The sequence below is a fragment of the Dermacentor albipictus genome, chromosome 1 (assembly GCF_038994185.2).
Source record: "Dermacentor albipictus isolate Rhodes 1998 colony chromosome 1, USDA_Dalb.pri_finalv2, whole genome shotgun sequence".
In the NCBI taxonomy this organism is placed as follows: Eukaryota; Metazoa; Arthropoda; class Arachnida; order Ixodida; family Ixodidae; genus Dermacentor; species Dermacentor albipictus.
The window spans coordinates 459,658,317-459,679,580 of NC_091821.1; the positions used below are offsets into that span (position 1 = coordinate 459,658,317).

The 21,264-nt window shown below is 50.2% G+C and overlaps 1 protein-coding gene across 1 annotated transcript in view; it reads right to left on the reverse strand.

Annotated features, from left to right (window-relative positions):
* Positions 1–21,264, reverse strand: part of LOC135902829 (uncharacterized) — a 144,097-nt gene that overhangs the window by 84,097 nt on the left and 38,736 nt on the right. Inside the window, exons 6-8 of the mRNA XM_070531346.1 lie at positions 3,020–3,245; positions 2,702–2,866; positions 2,419–2,632 (exon numbers count right to left, since the gene is read on the reverse strand). Coding sequence (XP_070387447.1) covers positions 2,419–2,632; positions 2,702–2,866; positions 3,020–3,245 — 605 coding nt within the window. The remainder of the gene's footprint in view (positions 1–2,418; positions 2,633–2,701; positions 2,867–3,019; positions 3,246–21,264) is intronic.

Sequence of the window (21,264 nt, forward strand, 5' to 3'; positions counted from 1 at the left end):
TGAAGGCTTCTCAAGGCTTATTGAACCGCTCACGAGACTTACGCGACAAGATGTGCCCTTTGCGTGGACGGAAGACCAAGAGCAGGCCTTCACCGAATTGCGTAAACGCCTTCAATCCGCTCCAGTGCAGGCGCATTTTGATGATACCACTGACGCCAGCAACGTAGGACTCTGGGCCATTCTGCTTCAATGGCAAGATGGCGCAGAACGTGTAATTGCGTACGCGAGTCGTAGTGTGACAAAAGCACAAGGTAATTATTCAACGACCGAAAAAGAATGCTTAGCAGTCGTGTGGGCCATCAGCAAGTTCCAACCCTACTTATACGGCCGGCCATTTCGAGCGGTCAGCGATCACCAATCGCTCTACTGGCTTGCCAATCTACGAGACCTGTCAGGTCGCCTCGCTCGTTGGAGCCTCCGCCTCCAGGTATATGACATAACTGTTGTCTACAGATGCAGCCATAAGCATAGCGACGCAGACTGCTTGTCACGTTCTCCCATTCCCTCGACCTCCTCCGCCTTGGAGCTAGATTTGCCGTTTCTTGGTGTCGTCGACGTGGTGCGCATGGCTGACTATCAACGTACAGACTCTGAGCTGCGTCCAGTCATCCGATGTCTCGAGGGAGCTGACGTTGTTGCCCCACGTCCACTTTCACGAGAATTAACGTCGTACTGCCTGGGAAACGATGTCCTGTACAAGAAAAATTCCGAGAACAGCCAGGAAACTTTCCTTCTCGTCGTTCCGATGGCACTGCGCGAGGAAGTTTTACAGGCGTGTCACGACGATCCTTGTGCTGGCCACTTAGGCTTCGCGAGGACATTAGCGCACATACGGCAAAAATACTATTGGCCACACCTATTTTCGTCGGTTCAGCACTATGTGCGAACGTGCCGTGACTGTCAGAGGCGTAAAGTTCCACCCGTCAAGCCGGTCCTCCTCCTTCAGCCTTTGGATCCACCTCTGGCGCTGTTCCAGCAAGTGGGAATGGACCTTCTTAGGCCGTTCCACACGTCATCCTTGCAAAATAAGTGGATAGTCGTGGCAACTGACTAACTCGCTATGCGGAGACGAAAGCTGTGCCGCGGGGAACTGCTACTGAAGTCGCCAGCTTCTTCGCCCACAGCATCGTGCTTCGCCACGGTGCACCCGCTGTACTCATTACTGGCCGCGGTGCAGTGTTTACAGTGGAGTTATTGCAACAAGTCGTCACACTGACGCACACCGACCACCGAAAGACCACAGCTTATCATCCCCAAACTAACGGCTTAACAGAGCGCCTAAACAGAACATTAGCCGACATGCTCTCCATGTACATTGATGTGGAACCCAAAATATGGGATGAAATTTTGCCATACGTCACGTTTGCTTACAATACCGCTGTGCAGGAGACCACCGAGTTTACACCATTCGAGCTTGTTTACGGACGTCGCGTTACAATCCCCTTAGACGCCATGCTCCCGGTAGACAAGGAATGACACCACTGGAGATTTCGCCGAGAAAGCCGAGGAAGCTCGCCAGCTTGCTCGGAATCGCATCCGCACCCAGCAGAATACCGACGCCTACCGTTACAACCGGACCCGACGGAATGTCCAGTACTTACCAGGCGACCGCGTGTGGGTGTGGACACCTATCCGACGCCGTGGGCTCTCAGAGAAATTGTTGCCCCGCTATTTCGGCCCCTATGAAGTTGTACGCCGCCTCAGTGATGGGAACTACGAGGTGGTGCCTCAAAGCTCTGGTCCTGGTTCGAACCGACGCCGTCTCCGTGCTCATGTCGTCCACATAGTACGGATGAAGCCGTACTACGCACGCGAGGGATAAGCAACCCTCACAAACCACTTCAACATTGTGTACATTCCTGTATGTTTTTTTTTGTCTTTTCACGTTGGCACTCTTGTCCATAGTGCGCGCCCGCCGCCCTTGAAGCGACCGGGCCAGTCGCTTTTGAGAGGGGAGCAATGACGCGAAATAAGTTTGAACGGGATGAAACGGGACCCTTAAGTCGAGAACGACGAAGTTAGTGGTTGCGCGCGTGCTCTCCGAGCACCAGCCATCGCTAAAGGCAGACGTTTTTTTGCCAATCTGTCGGTGGTAAACTGTTTTAGTTGTAATAGCTGGGTGGCAATATTATATCGTGTTCTCACCGCGCTCGCTGTGCGAGCGCCGTAGGCGAAGAGTGAAGCCGTACAGTGAATACGTAGGGCTGAGTGACCTACGTCTTCACTCTCGGCCACGCATCAAGATTTTCGTTGGCCTTTCAACCACACAACTAAGCATGCAGCACGGTTGTCCAGGGACTGAAGTGGTCATTAGTGAGCCGTACAGCGCTCAACAAGATCCTCTGGCGGGCGGCATTCGCTGTTGCGCACCGGTCGCAGGTCTCGCCGACGATTATTCCGCAAAATTTCGCCACCTACAGCTGGTGATGCCGCCCAATGAGCAGCTGCTTTGCTGAGCTGTAGCGTGCTTCTTGGTACTGAGTGCAGCACCACTGGCATGTGCTGCGCGGGCGACTGTAATGCCGGCAGGGGCCTATAGTCGCGGACTTGCGGAGGTGAGTCTCCATTGCTGCGCTGGATCCTTGGCAAGTCCCAGGGTCGTTCGTAGTCGCTCTTTGGTATCGAGTCCGAGCTGGGGATTTCATTGTGTGTAGGCAGTGGTCTTGCAGAAGGATACGTCTGTTGTCAGAGAGCCGCGCACAGCATTGTCACTTCAGCCGAAGTGCTGCTATGCTCCCCTGGTGGAGTGATGGCCTCAGGCAAAAGGCATCCTGCAGTGAAGGTTGTCTTGTGATGCCTCCCTGGCAACTTGTCACTGCTGGCACTCCCAATGACGAGGACAACCACGGCACTTGGCAATGGGGGCCTGCACGTGAGTGCTGATGCAGTTCAGGAAAATCTACAGAGCTCTTGGCCATTCGGTGCGAGTTCTGCGCCAGCTGTCCCTGCTTTACGCGCGAGTCGAACGCCATGCCGTATAAGCGCTGCTTGTGTGCCATCTTGTCGGCGGACGGCGCACCTCCACTCCGTTGCGTCAGGAACGGCGCGTGCATTAGGGGGGCTCTTGTTGTGCTGCTCTTCGGCCCTGGGCAGCCGCAGAGACACCATGGCTGGTCCCGTGTTCCTATGGTCGCAGTACTGCACATCGTCCGCGTAGTCACCGCATGCCTCTGCTGCAGCTTCTGTCTTGGAGGCCTTGTTGCCGGGTTCGCTATGGGTTCCGGAGTACGCCGACGTACGTTGAGCTTGAACCGGAAGCCTGTGACTGATGCAGTTGAAAGCTCGACTTGCTGGTGCTGTTCCTGAACCACTGATTCTCAGTCACGTTCTTCGACGATGACGAGCCACAGCTGAAACTCGGCGATGTGTGCACCGCGAGGTAATAAGGAAGCTGGCCTCAAGCAGCAATCAGAGCTGCACTCTATTCAGGCAAGCACCGCTGCTTGACGACTTCGTAGTTGATCCATGCCTAAGCACAACAAGCTTGTTTCCCTGCAACCAGCCACCTGTTGTCTGACCAAGCATGATAATCTCCCAAGGCATTGATAATGCAAACCCAAAGGATGGCGTCGACTTGAAAGCCGCGAAACGCCGGTATTTACACGAAAGACGGCGTCTGGAAGTCGCCGTGCCTCATCTCCACAGGATTCCTACACAAGGTGCCCGAGGACCCAGGGGCGGCGTCCACGGAAAGTGCGGTAATCACGGCAGCTCGTTATTCCCCCTAAGAAGCATCGACGGAATACCTTGGGGGCCTGGGGGTCGAAGTAGTGCGTGGAAGGACATCCTCGCTTAGGGAAACGTGGATGGCGTCCCCAGGCAGAACGCAACTGCGGACAGATGCGAAGGCGCTCGTTAATAACCTAGAGCTGTTGCATCAGCTTGGGCGAGATCGCTGGTAGAGTCCTGCCGTAGAGCTGCCGAGGAGGTGTGGACGCCATGCCTGGACGGTACGGTGGGTGCTTGCGATGGTGGTAGAGAGTCTGGATTCATACGGAGGATGCATGTACGGCGGCGTTCCTGGGCAGCAGGAACGCGGCGCGTTGAAGAATCGCGACCACACTGTGAATGCCGAAGCGCCTAAGGCAAGTTCGTTATAGACGGAGACGTCGGGACTGCTCCGACTGGATCCGACTGCTCCGTGGTTTCCTATTGCGCCTTTGTTACTGAGTGAATATAGACAACACCCACCCGTTCACAGGACTGGCTGTTCTATCGTTTGCCTCATCGTCTTCTGCCCGTGCTCGCTGTGCGAGCGCCCTAGGCCAACTGTACTGCGTTTTCGCTAGTACACACACGCACGCACGCACGCAGACACACACACACACACAACACACATATTTATATATATATTGTAAGGAAGATGGCGAACGTGCGCGCAGTCAGAAGCATCGGCAGCATCAAGCGCGCAGCAGAAGCTCGTGCTCGGGGTCTGTGCTCGGTGCACCGTAGAACCGGCGGTCGCTGCGAACCCGAATAAACCTCCTTTATAAGTGGTGGAGCCGTGCGGGGTAACGTTCTACTCTACCATCCTGGAACTTCGTTCTCGGACGCTACCCTCTGCCATGCCGGACGCCGACCAGCAGACTCTTCCATCGCCACCCGTCCCTTGCGCTGGCACCGTTCGCCAGCGGGAGCCTCCCATCTTCAGCGGAACCAACGACAACGACGTTGAAGAGTGGCTGTCGTCCTACGAACGGGTGAGCGTTCACAACAAATGGAATGACTCGGACAAGCTGGCCTACGTCTCATTCTACCTCGCGGGCGTGGCCAGTCTCTGGTTCCGAAATCATGAAAGGGATATCCGAACGTGGTCGGCGCTCAAGACGTCCATTACAGAAGTATTTGACCGACCCGCCGTCAGGAAACTCCGAGCCGAGCAGCGTTTGCGTACACGCGCACAGGACACGGGTGAGACATTCACCAGCTATATAGAAGACGTTCTCGATTTGTGCAGGCACGTGAACGCTGCCATGACGGAAGCAGAAAAGATCAAGCACGTCATGAAGGGAATCGACGATGACGCGTTCCAAGGACCAAGGACCCGCGCACTGTTGTCGACGTCATCAGCTTGTGCCAGAGCTATGATGAATTGCGTAAGCAGCGAGCTCTGACAAGGCGACATTCCACGCCAAATGCGGCATCACTCTGCAGCCTTACCACCGGCCCAGAACAAGCCTCCTTGATGACGCAAATCAAGGATTTTGTCCGCGAAGAACTCGCACGACAGCTATCTCTGGTGTCCGTCACTCCGGAGTCTGCCAGCACTTTGCCGTCTCATATCCGTAACGTGATCCATGAAGAGGTCGCGGAAGCGCTGCCGGCTGTTCACCAGCAGGATGTCGTGACTACACCAGTCACTTATGCTACGGTTGCTGCAATGGCCCCTCGCAGTGTGCCCGTGCGTCGCTTCCCCCAGCCTGTGCAACGCCCCCCCCCCCCTCCCGTCCCCCGGACCACCATTGCCGTCGCTAACCCGTGGCGTACGCCGGACAATCGCCCTATATGCTTCGCATGTAGGTATCCCGGTCATGTCGCAAGGTTCTGCCGCCGCCGATCGCAGGCGTTCGACGACGATCGCCGAGCGCTCTATGTGCCGCCTGATGCAAATGCGCCTTACGAACCCTTCGGCCCATCACCAGCTCGCTCCCCGACTGATCGCCTTCCTCGCTTCGAACGCCTACGGTCCCCCTCCCCACGTCGTCGATCGCTTTCCCCTATGCGTCGACGACCCGTCTCTAACGAAGAGGGAAACTAGACGACGCAGTTCCTGAGGCAAGAACTGCGCAAGTGTCGACATGCCGAAGTCCTCCTCCTTTACCTGCCAATGTCATTGATGTGTTTATCGAAGATGTCGCTACAGTCGCCTTAGTTGATACCGGTGCCGCTATTTCAGTTATGGATGCCAGGTTTTGCCGTTCGCTTCGCAAAGTGACGACGTCTCTGTCTGGATTGTCGCTCCGAACTGCGAGTGCTCAACCCATTCGCCCTACCGCTGCTTGTACTGCCCGTGTGATCATACAGGACGTTTTGTACACGATTGAATTCATAGTTCTTTCATCGTGCTCCCATGCCGTTATTCTAGGATGGGATTTTCTCTCACGCCACAATGCCATCATCAATTGCGCTCGGGCTGAGATTGAAGTTTTCCACCTTGGTGACCTGGCCTCAGTCGATGCTCATCCTGCCGCTAAAATTGTCGTGAGAGAAGGCACCTGTATGCCCCCGTGCTCGTCAGCATTCGTACCAGTCTTCTTTGGTACCATATCCGATGGGACGGTCTCCTTCATGTTCTCTCATCACTTTGTTACCCGAAAAGCGCTTCCTTTGCCCTTTGCAGCTCTTGACCTTGCCGCGGGTGTGAGCACGATGCCCCTTTACAATCATCTTTCATCGCCGCTATCACTGCTCCGCCGCGAATGCCTTGGTTACGTCGAGTCGGTCGATTCCACACGAATTGTCTCCGTCCTCGACGAAGTGTCTTCTACTGCCGCCCATGAACTGAGTGCCCTCTCCGTACCAGACTCAACATCGACTGGTGTGTTCAGCCCATTCATCGCCGAAGATCTGACGCCTTCGCAGCGATCTCAACTTGTGGCAATCCTTCAGCACTTCCGCCTTTCTTTCGATGTTGCGCAAACCTCCCTTGGCCGTGCATCGACAGTCAAGCATTACATCGACACTGGCACTCACTCACCCCTACGACAAAGACCATATCGCGTGTCCGCTACGGAACGTCGCGTCATTGCAGACCAGGTCGATGACATGCTCCGTCGAGGCGTCGTTCAACCTTCCCAAAGCCCATGGGCCTCTCCCGTGGTCCTCGTCACAAAGAAAGACGGTTCCATCCGCTTCTGTGTTGACTTTCGACGGTTGAACAAGATCACGCTGAAGGACGTCTACCCATTACCACGCATCGATGATGCTCTGGACTGTTTGCAGGGAGCCGAGTTCTTTTCTTCGCTGGATTTGCGGTCAGGCTACTGGCAGGTTCCGATGGCAGAGGCCGATCGCCCGAAAACTGCCTTTGTTACACCAGACGGCTTGTATGAATTCACCGTCATGCCTTTCGGACTTTGCAACGCGCCTGCTACGTTCGAAAGAATGATGGATAATGTTCTGCGTGGCCTCAAATGGAAAATATGTCTTTGCTATCTTGACATTGTAGTGTTCGCCCCTGATTTCCCAACCCACCTGCTCCGCCTCCAGCACGTACTCACTTGCTTGACCAACGCCGGTTTGCAACTTAACTTGAAGAAGTGTCGATTTGCTGTTCGTCAGCTAACAATTTTAGGCCATGTCGTGTCAAAGGAGGGCATTCGCCCGGATCATGAGAAGCTACGTGCTGTTACTGCGTTCCCAAAACCTGCTACTATGAAAGAGCTACGCAGTATTATCGGCCTGTGCTCTTACTTCCGGCTATCCGTTCGAAACTTTGCGTCAATGATATCGCCTCTCACGCAGCTCCTTGGTGGCGCCCGAGATATCTCAACATGGTCTCCAGAGTGTGACGACGCCTTCACAACCTTGTGCCGTCTTCTGACGACGCCACCCATTCTTCGCCATTTTGACCCACAAGCGCCAACCGAAATCCATACCGATGCAAGCGGTGTGGGCCTTGGCGCTGTGTTGGCACAGCGTCAGCCTGGACACCCAGAATACGTCGTCGCATACGTGAGTCGCACGTTAACCAAGGCGGAGACCTATTATAGCGTTACCGAAAAGGAGTGTTTGGCCATTGTGTGGGCGCTTGGCAAGTTTCGCCCATATTTATACGGCCGATCTTTTGACGTAGTGACCAACCACCACGCACTATGTTGGCTGTCGACGCTCAAAGATCCATCAGGCCGCTTTGCCCGCTGGGCATTGCGCATCCAAGAATACGACATACGCGTGGTGTACCGTTCCGGGCGAAAGCACTCCGACGCTGACGCGCTATGCCGATCACCGCTTCCCCCGAGGGCCAGTCAAGACTCCCCGTGCGAGTGCACATTATCCTCTCTGGATGTTGACACTATCGCTGCTGCACAGCGTAATGATCCCTGGACTGCATCTCTGCTCGACCTTCTGTCGGATACGTCGAAAGTTCCAGCGTCACGCACGCTTCGGCGCCAAGTGCCTCATTTTGCGATTCGCGACCAGCTACTATATCGCCGCAACTATGCCCCAGATGGACGCACCTGGTTACTCGTCATTCCGCGAATCTTGCGATCAGAGCTCTGCTCCTCGTTCCACGTCGACCCTCAGTGTGGCCATGTGGGAGTCTTCAAGACCTGCGAAAGACTTCGACACCGCTATTACTGGCGCGGAATGTATAATTTCGTTCGAAAGTTCGTCCGCTCTTGTCATGAGTGCCAACGCCGGAAAGCGCCACCGCACAACTCCGCCGGTGAACTCCAGCCTTTACAATGCCCATCCCGACCCTTTGATCGCGTGGGCATAGATCTCTACGGGCCACTTCCGTTGACTCCTGCCGGCAACAGGTGGATAATTGTTGCGGTAGACCACTTAACCCGTTATTCGAAGACTGCTCCTCTCCCAAATGCTACAGCGCAGGAGGTCGCCAATTTCCTACTTCGCCGATTTCTCCTTCGTCATGGCGGTCCACGTGAACTTTTAAGCGATAGAGGCCGTGTCTTCGTATCTGAAGTCATCCAACAACTGCTTGCTGAATGCGCAATCGTTCATCGTAAATGCACTGCTTATCACCCACAGACTAACCGTACAACGGAACGCTTTAATCGAACTCTTGGTGACATGCTCGCCATGTATGTCTCACCTGATCACTCTAATTGGGACCTAGTTCTTCCGTTTGTCACCTACGCCTACAACACCGCGACTCAGGCCACTACCGGATTCTCACCCTTCTACCTTCTTTACGGCCGTCATCCTTCGCACACCATCGACACCATTCTGCCCTACCGGCCGGACCCATCCGAATGCCTGCCGATCTCGGAAGCCGCCAGACAAGCAGAGGAATGTCGCCAGCTTGCCCGCCGATTCACCTCGGACGACCAGCACCGCCAAAAAGCCGTTTCACGATGCCCAGAACTCGACTCCCACTTTCCTCCCAGGCGCTCTCGTCTGGTTGTTAGTGCCACACCACACGCCTGGGCTCGCTTCAAAGCTCCTTCCGAAGTACGACGGTCCATACCGCGTTCTCGAGCGAACATCAACCGTTAATTACCTGGTTGAACCGCTAACGCCACCGTCCGACATGCGACGTCGTAACCGCGAAGTCGTTCACGTTCAGCGTCTCAAGCCGTACCACAATTCTACCGTCCTTCCAGAAAACTAAGACGCCAGGATGGCTCCTTTATTTCCGCGGGGCCATTGTAAGGAAGATGACGAACGTGCGCGCAGTCAGAAGCATCGGAGGCATCAAGCGCGCACCAGAAGCTCGTGCTCGGGGACTGTGCTCGGTGCATCGTAGAACCGGCGGTCACTGCGAACCCGAATAAACCTCCTTTATAATATACAAATAAAACGGCTCGATTTTTGTGAACCTTTGTTATTCTATCGCATCCGAAGTGCGCAGAGATTTCCTAATCAGAGGATTAACGGGGGGGGGGGAGGGGTAGGCCTCTTACTATGGAGTACAGTAACGCTAGAGCATTACCGCTAGAGCATTGTAAGTCCTTAGAGGCACAAAATCCAGTATGGTCAAGCACTGGCCCTAAATAAACGCCATTTACCTTGTAGCACCGCTCAAGTTCTTTATATATATATATATATATATATATATATATATATATATATATATATATATATATATATATATATATATATATTAAACAGCCTCGTTACGGCAACTGCGGCTGACAGCACGCCCCCGCAGGGCGCGCCGAGTCATTGCGCCTGACGCATGCATGGAACCACGTGTCACTGATGTCACGCTGGTTCTACTTAAACGGCTGTGGAAATAAAGACGGGGCTCTTTCCCTTGCTGGCGTTTTTGGCTACAGTCCTCTCCTGTCTTTCGTCGATCACGCACAGACAGCGGCGGCACAGATACGACATGGTGTCAGAAGTGATGCGATCCACCCACTTTTAAAAGCGATTGAAAAGAGCGTCGAGACGTCGTCAGAAAGGGAGGCTGCAATTGCCACTGCATCGCCGCCGGGTCTTCAGCAGCCGCCACCACTGGACTTCGACACTACCTCAGAGTGGCGGGCGTGGATACTGTACTTCGACGACTATCGCTATGCGTCGGGCCTGAATGAGCGCCCGGAAGAGGCACAAGTACTCACTCTGCTTTATACCATGGGTGGACAAGCAAGAGACACCTTCGCCACCTTCAATCTCTCTGCAGAAGATTCGAAGAAATTTGAGCTGGTCAAGAAGAAGTTCGACGATTACTTCATCAAGGAGAGCAACGTTGTCCACGAGAGCGCTTGCTTTCACAAGCGGCACCAGATGCCTGGCGAGTCAATTGACCAGTTTATGACTGCTCTACACGTCTTGGCGGACAAATGCGACTTCGGAGAATTCAAGCAGCGCCTCATCAGGGACTGGTTCGTCGTGGGCCTGCGGGATGAAAAACTTTCCGAGTCACTCCAAATGGATCCCAAGCCGTCTCTCGCAACAGCTCTGGCGAGGGCCCGCCTAAAAGAGACCGTTCAGCAGCAGCAAGAATAACTTCGGAACTGCAACGAAGTCCACGAATACACACCGTGCAAGCCATGTGAAGACGTTAATGTCGACGCAGTGGGCTACCGCAGGAAACCGCAACGCAGCAAGGAAAGCCGGCCGACATCAGTTCGTTCTGAGGGACCGTGTGTCTTCTGTGGAGGTAACTCGCACGCAAGGACAGCCTGCCCAGCGAGAGGCCAGAGGTGCTTCAACTGCGGCTTAAAGGGACACTTGGGCAAGGCGTGCCACAAAGGGACTTCTCCAGGCTACCAGTGTCGTCTGTACAAAAGGGCAGTGGGGAGTTTTTTTTTCGGTCGTGGTCGAGGCGCCTCACGCCAAAGCGCGTTACGTTCAGGTATTACTTAACTCCGTGCCTGTTTTTGCAAAGGTCGACTCAGGCGCAGAAGTGTCCATAATTCCAGCATCATTTCCGGAACTTCGCACGAGCTTGGAAAAGGCCGACGAGGTCTTGACTGGCGCTAGCGGTGACCGCCTTAATGTTCTGGGCAAGTTTCAGGCGGATATATTTTGGAGGTGACAAACTTCGCGCCAAACGAGTTATGTGGTCAGACCATTGCGCCATGTACTGCTGGGTATGCCGGCTCTCAAAGCGTTGGGAGTCGTCACGTTCATTGACTCTGTGGCTCACAAGGAACCCAACTACGAAGTTTTGTGCCCTCAGGTTTTCAACAACTTGGGCACTATGCCCGGGGAGTATACAATGAGGCTTAAACCAAATGCTGTTCCATTTGCAATAAGCGCACCACGCAGGATTCCTATACCGCTTCAGGAGCCTGTAAAACGAGAACTCGAGAAGATGGAACAAATGGGCGTCATTCGTAAAGTCGAAGAGCCAACAGAGTGGTGTGCCGGCATTGTACCTGTACAAAAGCACTCGGGAGATGTAAGGATATGCGTAGACCTTACGCAATTGAACAAGTTTGTCTTAAGAGACGGATACACATTGCCTACTGTCGACCAAGCACTGGGCTCTCTTGTCGGTGCAAAATGGTTTTACAAATTACACGAGAATTTCGGCTTCCATCAGGTGCGACTCAGCAAGGCCTCAGAAGTGCTGAACATGTTCATTACACCGTTTGGGCGGTACTGTTTCACTAGGTTGCCATTCGGGATTACATCAGCTCCAGAGTATTTTCAAAGAAGAATGTCTGAAATCCTGGCAGGCCTTCCTGGCGTCGTTAACTTGATGGACGATATTCTCATTTTTGGCGACAGCAAAGCGCAACATGACAATGGACTATTGAACGTCTTAGCTAAGCTGACCCAGTCTAATGTTACCTTAAACAAAGCAAAGTGTGTGTTCGGTGTTCGAAGCATAAGCTTTCTGGGCCATTTACTCGGCGAGGAAGGCGTACAGCCGGATCCGGCAAAACTCAGAGCCATTAAAGAGCTGAAAGCACCCTGTGATATATCGCAATTACGCAGTGTTCTGGGCATGGCCGACCACCTAGGCCGTTTTTTGCCTAACTTGGCGCAAACCACTGCCCCGCTACGGGAGCTTTTGCAGAAAGAGACGAACTGGCCTTGGGGCCCTGCTCATGAACATGGCTTTTAAAAGCTTGAAATCTCTTATATGCTCAGCAAAGTGCATGGCTATGTACGATCCACGCCTTCCCACGATTCTTTCGGCGGACGCCTCGTCTTATGGTCTCGGTGCCGTCCTTTTCCGGAAACAACGCAATGGCGAGCGCCGGCCGATAGCGTTTGCTTCAAGGTCACTGACCAAAACTGAGCAGCGCTATGCGCAGGTGGAAAAGGAGGCACTAGCATTAACATGGGCTGCCGAAAGATTCGACGAATACATAAGAGGTACTGAGGTGATGCTTGAAACGGACCACAAACCTCTCCTTTCGTTGCTTGGTAAAATGCCTATTCATGTGTTGCCGCCAAGGGTTCAGCGCTTCAGAATGCGGCTAATGCGGTAATAATTTAACATTGTGTACGTTCCCGGTAAAAGCTTCATAACGTCGGACGCTCTTTCAAGAGCACCGACGAAAGCAGATAAACTAGCCGGTGAACTGACCGTCTCAGAAGTGCCGTCTTTCGTCAAAACATGTGTGCAAGGGCATCAAATGGGTGACAATTTTGTTAACAGAATACGCTATGTGCAAAAGACTGACGTCGTTTGTCAAGCCTTGCTTATGTTGTGTCACCAAGGTTGGTCGAAAAAACCAAAGCTTCCTTGCTACTTGGTTCCGTACTGGCAGGAAAGAGCACTAATTGCCGAATGCAATGACATGCTGCTAAAAGGGACCAGACTGGTGATACCTCAATACCTAAGAAAGGAAGTACTAAAAAAATACATGATGGACATCAGGGAATCGCGAGAACTATAGCCTTGGCAAAGGAATTGGTCTGGTGGCCAGGCATCGGCGAACAACTTGCGCGGCAACTGAAAGAACGTGTTATTTGTGCGCGCTTTGTCAACCAGAACTCGGAGCCATTGATTTCAACCCCAACGCTAAGTTTCGCGTGGGAACGAGTTGAGGTCGACTTGTGCTTTATTAACAACTGTCATTATCTTGTCGTGGTCGACTACCTGTCACGGTATCCGGAAGTAGCCCTCCTTCCCTCAAGAAAAGCTAGGGCAGTGATAGACAGGTTAAAAGCATTTTTGCACGCCATGGCATCCCGGAGACCGTAGTGACAGACAATGGACCACAATTTTCTTGCACAGAGTTTGATAAGTTTGCACACGATTATGGCTTTGGTCAAGTCACTACCAGCCCTAGGTACCCTCAGGCTAATGGGGAAATTGAACGTATGGTGCAAACAATTAAGCGCCTGATCCTTAAATCTAAGGACCAGTAGTTGGCTCTGCTTGCCTACAGGGCAACCACAGGCATTCTTGGCTCTAGTCCGGCTGAAATCCTCATGGACTGGTGTCTTAGGACAAGAGGTCCAATGGCGCCGCAACTGCGTGGTCCAGTGCAGCCACCGCTGCTTAATCTTGCGGCCAAAGACAGTGCCAACAAGAAGCTACAAGCACGGTACTACAAGAGGCGCCACAGAACCCGAGAATCGAACAAACTAAAAGCTGGTGATTCCGTTTGGGTAATGGACTTGAAGACTAGAGCAATGGTGCTAGCCACAGCCGCTACACCGCCGTCCTACATTATACACACCCAGGGTGGGAGTACGCTGCGGCGTAACCGACGAATGCTCAACCACTTGCCGGAACAGAGGAAGGCAGAAGGCAACTACGAGTTTCCAAACGAAAGTTATTCATCCGAATTGGTTTTTACGAACAGGGAGTCACCCGCTACCTTAACAGATTCGTTACCTTTAGCATCGGGGGCTATGACTTCAACTTTAGTACCTTCTGCTTCAGTGACTGTGACCAAGTCTGGTAGAGTGGTTAAGCGACCAGTTCGATACGGGATTGATGAATAAGGTTGTGTTCGTGGTAGATTACCACTGAAGGTTCTTGCTTTTTGTTCATGTGCGGGTGTGCTAAATGTCATGCGCGAATACCACTTTCATTATGCAAAAGGGGGGGATGAGATGGAATGTATTTCTCTGCAGCTGGCAGCACGCTCCCGCAGGGCGCGCCGAGTCATTGCGCCTGACGCATGCATGGAACCACGTGTCACTGACGTCATGCTGGTTCTACTTAAACGGCTGTGGAAATAAATACGGGGCTCTTTCCCCTTGCTGGCGTTTTGGACTACAGTCGTCTCCTGTCTTTCGTTGATCACGCACTGATAGCGGCGGCGCCGATACGACAGTCTCCCATACTTCTCCAACTACCCCGGTCATGTACTAATTGTGACCATGTCGTCCCTGCAAGCTTCTTAATACCATTCCTCCACCTGACCTTCTGCCGCTACCTGCTGCGCTTCCCTTCTCTTGGAGTCCAGTCCGCAACCCCTAATAACCATCGGTTATCTTCTCTCCTCATTACATATACTGCACGCGTCCATTTCTTTTTCTTCACGCCCGTCTCGCGTGCAAGAGGTCCGTGGTTCGAATCCCACCGCCGCGCAATTTTCCACCGGATCAAAAAGAGAAATCCGCATGTTGGTTAAAATTGCATCAACAGGCCTGGAGTGTGGTCTGATCCCCGTGACCAGAACCGGTAACCCACTCCTTCACCAGAGCAGGATTGTCCACCCTGGTGCAGTACTGGGCTACGACCTCCTATATGAACACAACCATGACTAGGGTTGTTGGAGAAGTGTGGGACATGCCTTTGACCTGCAGTGGCCATAACCAGGCTGATGATGTATACAGGATACCATATATATAGGATAGCGTATGGGATATATATATATATATATATATATATATATATATATATATATATATATATATATATGCGAGTGTTGAATGCCGAGGGGATCGATTATTGATAGGCCACTCACTACCGTGAGAGTGCCCTTGCATCCTCAGTGCGCAGAGATTTCCTGGCCAGTTGATTAGTTTGGGGGAGGAGAGCGGCGTCTCACTAGGGCTTTCAGTAACACCATAATAATGCGTCATTATTAATGCGAAAGCATTATATGTCTCATTAGGCACAAAATGTGGCGTGATCAAGCGATGTCACTAAATATCATCATAATCAGTGACGTCATTAGCGTCTCTGGTGACCCCGGTAGTTATGTAGGAGATAGTAAACCATACACCAACGTTATGCACTGTTAAAGGGAAGCTGAAACACTTTCAGAAAAAAAATGAGTTCCCTGCGGCATTCTACAGTTGTTAGTCCATTAGCTGGTACGTATGTTTTTCATGTAGTTGCGCGTAGCAATGACAGCGAGAGTGAGTGAATTAGTGAAACAACTTTATTTGGTCCACTATACACATAAACCCAAGGTCACCTGGCAAGGCCCACTCGGGTACCGTCAGGTGAAATCTGACGACCCTCTCGCCAGCCCTCTGGACTGCTAGGATTTGAGAGGTCAGGAGAACAAAACACCCTAAGGTGTCACTGGGAACATGCTGCTGGAAGAATGTTGAAGCACTAACTTCTCATTAGATTGTAAAAACTGGTGCAGTTCCGCGATGTGAAGCACCTTGCCGCTGCTTGTCTAAAGTTCAGTGGTTTTTGCGTGCTTACACTATCGCGCATATAAGTACCGCATTTCAAAGTGCTCACATACAGTGCTGCGAGGTACAGTAATGGAAGTTGCTTATCATACACATCCCGATCGAGATGGCCATGGGGATTATATGTGCAATATTCAGACAATGGTTCGACGAGTTTGCGATTGTGGCTTCATCAAGAATAGATATGCGTGCTACATGCTGCATGCGTGTTGAAATATAGATATTAGGAAGTTTTAGCACCGCGGTGTGGTAAAAACGGTAGCTTTATGGTAACTACAACCGTACGTCGAATGTCACTAGGCAAGCATAGCAACGCCAGCAACAACGCGTTTCCGCATTGGTCGTAAGGCTAGCCGGCTATACTAAAACTTTTACCAGATGTTCATGGCTGCAAATGTTCGCATTTCTCGAGTGCATCAATGTGGGCACCGGAACACCGGAATGGGAATACCGATTACCCGCATCGTTGTCAAGCTCCGATGATAATCACTGTCGCGGAAATGGTCCGAGCACAGCACAGTTGATTTCGTCGGCACGAAGTTGTCTCTCCTCACCAGACGCACCCACTGCGCTACAAGCTTCTTTTCCTTCGGGAACATGTGAAACACCGCATCGTCTCGCCCGCCTGTGTTCGCACAGCTGAATGCTGCACAGAACGAGTGCATGTTGGGCGCCCTTGGCTGTAGGCACTCATGCAGCAAAGAAAGGAAGCACAGTTCACGAAAATCGCAAAACAAACAACAGCGGCGGCAGATCTCCCGTAGCGTTGTTTAGTAAAGCGTAGGACGGAAAGAAACACGCCAGCACATGCCAGCACGTCGGTCCGCCGGCACGCTCCCCGGGAATGACGTCACTCTCGCCGGTTCTCTCCTCCGGCTGCCTCCTCACCCGGCATTCCGGAAAGCGACGCGGGCGTGTCCGCGGGGGGGATTTGGAAAGCAATTTCCGCCCCTTATATTAACAAAACGAAGAAAAAATTTCAGAACCGTAAATTGATAGGTCTGTTCTTCCCAACCCCGGAAATTCGTGGAATTTGAAAACTGTTTCAGCTTCCCTTTAATTATTTTTAAACAGAATGAATTATCTTGAATTAGACTGAAGTAACACGAAATAAAGTGAATTAAATATAATGTTGGTGAATTGAAGTGTTGTAAAGGGGTTAAAAGTGGAATAAAGTGGATTAAGGTGGGTTAAGGTTGGTACAACTTAAAGCAAGGTAGACTAAGGTGGATTAATGTAGAGTTGTGGACACGTGACAATGTATGACGTCACGTATCATGGACGTAACCAATTAATTAGAGCAGTAGTAATTCTTTCGCATTTAAATCACGTCAGGATAATTATGCAGCTGTCAATTTTTAATTGGTCCGCGCCTATTAAAGTAACATCTCAAGTCGCTTCCCCCCTCTTCCCCGGGGTCATCCAGCGGGTCTCTCCGGTAGGAATACTGCATTTCCGGCCTGGTGCTGAAGTATAGGACAAAAGCACGAGCGCAGCAGGAGTCAAACGAGACGGAAAAATGATCAAGCAACTTTAAATTTAAAATTATACTTCGCAGTATACTATTCAAAGACAGGAACACACAATCCCGAGCCCGACGCTCTTCAGCGGCACCATGAAACCCTTTCTTTTTTCCTGACATGGTATTTATTGCATCACCCGCCGTGGTTGCTCAGTGGCTATGGTGTTGGGCTGCTGAGCACGAGGTCGCGGGATTGAATCCCGGCCACGGCGGCCGCATTTCGATGGGGGCGAAAACACCCGTGTGCTTAGATTTAGGTGCACGTTAAAGAACCCAAGGTGGTCAAACTTTCCGGAGTCCTCCACTACGGCGAGCCTCATATTCAGAAAGTGGTTTTGGCACGTAAAACCGCAAATATTATTATTATTATTTATTGCGTCATTCACGAGTTTGTGCGAGAAATGCACTATACGGTAGAAGCGTGCACACAATAGCCATCATATCTGGTATTCATGGCCTAGAATGGACCTATAAATCACGCTGAGCACACCACACACCACACAACTGCCAGCAGTTTTGAACTTAGAAAAGTGGCAGCGACAAGCAACTTGTCACGAGGTGGTACCAGTGCGGTTCAAACTCTGTTAAGTCATGCAGTCCTTGAAATGTCAAATTATTTGGGCTTGCTGTAATTCTGATGAAACATTGGGTTCAGCTTTTCGTGTTAAAGTGCGTGTCTTTCATAAGCTATGCAGTCCAATTAGAAAAAACGTCTTCTCCGTTGGGTGCACTCAAGTATCAGATGGTATGCTGATTCAAAATGAAGTTTTTTCTGAAGCGTTCATTGATGCACCTCCCAAAATATTATTGCATATTTACAACTTATAAACCAATACTTTATGGTCTTCAGTACATCGCAAAGGTGTCAATTGAGAGAAGATGCAAAAACGGTTTTTTGTACAACCAAGATTTCGCAGCTAACGTTTCATTGTGCAATGTCAAGAAAAAATGTTTATGAACGTGAGGATAAATGCATCTGGCGGACTCGGTGCAATACGTCATGCCCTGACAGACTGCACAACGTAGAAGCGTAAAGGGAGGTGGAAAAATAATTTATATGAGATTTTAAACAGTCGTTTTCTGGACGCTGTGTACAGATATTCTGCAGAAAACTGACCCAAGAGGAATTTTACAGAGAAATACACGCCGTACATAAAACCACAAGAACAAGGTAGTTCAGAATATTGGGATGAAACTACCAGGATTGGCAAAGCATTGCTTAAGTTGATTTGATTGCAGGCTCGTAGTATTGGGCGTCATGTATCGCGAAATATTAACAAACAACAAACAATCTGTCGCGGAAGTTGATGCACCAGACCACGTCCACCAGCACACACGTGTCAAAAGATACTATCTATCCCTATAGGTTCATACCTTGAAGACCGCACAAGAGTAGGTAATGTTCTACGAAAAGTTGGGCTGTGTGTCCGAGAGAAATCAAGCATCTGCTGTACATAAAATACTTTTGCAGCGAGTAAGAAATAACAAGACGCCGCCCTGCCAACTGCAGAAAGGCTTTGAGGCGTAAAAGCGTCCGCATTGCGTTGAAGTGCTGGTACACGTTTTCGCCAGAAATGTGTACTAAGTTTCTACGTATCAAAAGGAACACCAATGTATTAAGGTGGTGGTGTTGTCCATTCTATGCGAACATATTGAGTCGGCGCACATTCCCATAAAGAGAACCCAAGACTTGGGGTTTTTGACGAATTTATCTGGGCACTAGAAGCCATACCATGTTTTCCACTGAATTATCGAACTTTGACAATGCTCTGTTTCTCTGAGCAGAAAAATGCAAGCTCATCTTTTGAGTTCCTTGCCCAAAATATTAAAACCATGAGTGTCGCTACGATTTTGTATGCTTATACATAAGAACTTTGAATAAATTGCAAGTACAAGCATCGATAACACAGAACCCTGTTTTACAGAGGAAAGAACAAGCACTGACTCGGACAGATTACTATTAACAATTACACTGGTAGAATTGTTACTGTAGCACATGGGAACTCCTTTGTAGAGAACGGATGCAATATTAACGTATTGTAAATGTTCGAAAAAGTCTGCATGTTTTACTCGGTCAAAAGCTTTTGCTAAATCGATCTGAAGCAACGCAAAGTGGATACAGGGGGACTAGATATACTGAAGAGCTGTTCGGACTAAATGTAGGTTTGTATAAACGGCCTTTGAATTCGTTATTCCGGTGAGGTCCAATGAATAATGACATTGCATGCTGGAGTCGATTAGATAAGACTGTTGCTCAAATTTGTAGCCTACGCTCATCAATGTAATGGGTCAACAACATTCTACAGACCGTTATATTATTTTGTCACTACTTTTATGGGTCAAGAAAACATGAATTTGGGTAAATGATCGTGGTAGGAAAGTGGTAACACTAAATAACTGAAGTAAAGAAGGGCTTAATATGAACTTGTAGGTCTGACACATTGTACCACTTGTTTTCATGAATAAGGATATTATTATTATTATTATTATTATTATTATTATTATTATTATTATTATTATTATTATTATTATTATTATTATATAATTTAACAGATATTCTATCAGGACCTGGGGTTTTCGAAAGCATTACCTTGTCAATGGCAAGTTCTATTTCAAATGGTCCACTAATTACAGAGCTATCATCCTCTGAGAGAGGGTTCACTAAGGAGAGGAAATGTGTCGGAATAACAGTATTTGGCAAGTGTGCAGAGCTGAATAGGGTTTCGCAATATCAAGCGCGCTCACGGATTAAGTGTGTGTGATACGGCTGGAAATTGCGCGTCGACACTCTTCAAGTTGCGCCTGGCGGGTTGGTTCCTGGGAGTGCAAGGCACGGGTTTTACGCGAGCAAATACAAGTACTTCTATGGCACTCAGGATTATGCGTTTGAAGAAGGCTTTTAATGAGGGTCATATATCTGACTCTATCTGCCTTCACATGGGTCGCTCTTTTTTCAAAGAGCAATTCCTATTTTGCTCATCTCATTTATAACGTCGAGCACCAAGGCCGATTCATAAGTTGCGATTTTTAGTTAGGTAGTGTACTGTGGCGCACAGTTAATGCTTATGTTTTTAATGATGAAACTAATCGAATGAATCATTCTGATGTTATTGCTAACCCGTTAGAATGCGATCGCTCAGTTGTTTGTATGCGAGACTCCGATTGCGTACGCAATCCTACTGACCGTGCTGAGCAAACAGAGGTATAGGAGTGCTGAAGTACTGACATACATAACTAATAACGCTTGCTTTATTGATGCCTGGTCTTGTACTAGGAGCTCGTGCTCCTACACGCATTTCCAAGGGCGTTCCTACTAAAATGAAGGGGTTTTACATGCCAATACAACTTTCTGATTATGAGGCGCAACGTAGAGGAGGGCTCCGGAAATTTAGACCACAGGGGGTTCTTTAACGTATACCTAGATCTAAGTACATGAGTGTTCTTGCATTTCGCATTTCGCATTTCGAAAAGCGGCCGCCGTGGCCAGGATTCGATCCCGTGACCTCATGGTCAGCAGCCCTATACCATAGCCACTGTGCAACCACGAGAGCTGGCGTTCTTATGCTCGTCTGGATCGCATTATATTTCTTTGGCAAACCTAATTTGCCAGATTTCTTTTGAAGTGCAGCCAATTTTATTCTTTGATCATTGCATGGTGATTTCCCGCTGTGGTGGTAATGGTCGCACTAATTTCAACCCGCAGTGGGAACTATGGAATTTTGATGTAAACTAATTGGTGATAAAGGCGTCATATCGCTAGTACGTTCAGTGCTAGCATCTAGTTTTTCTATGAATTTATACTCATTTGCAGCTTGGAAAATGTTTAAACTGGCAACTCGTGACACAGCAAACGAAATGAGCTCTATGAAGTCTTGTTTCAAAAAGTGCGAAGAAAAATCAAGAAAAAGAAATGGGCATGGGCGGGACATGTAATGAGGAGGGAAGATAACCGATGGTCAATAAGGGTTACGGACTGGATCCCAAGGGAAGGGAAGCGTAGCAGGGGGCGCCAGAGAGTTAGGTGGGCGGATGAGATCAAG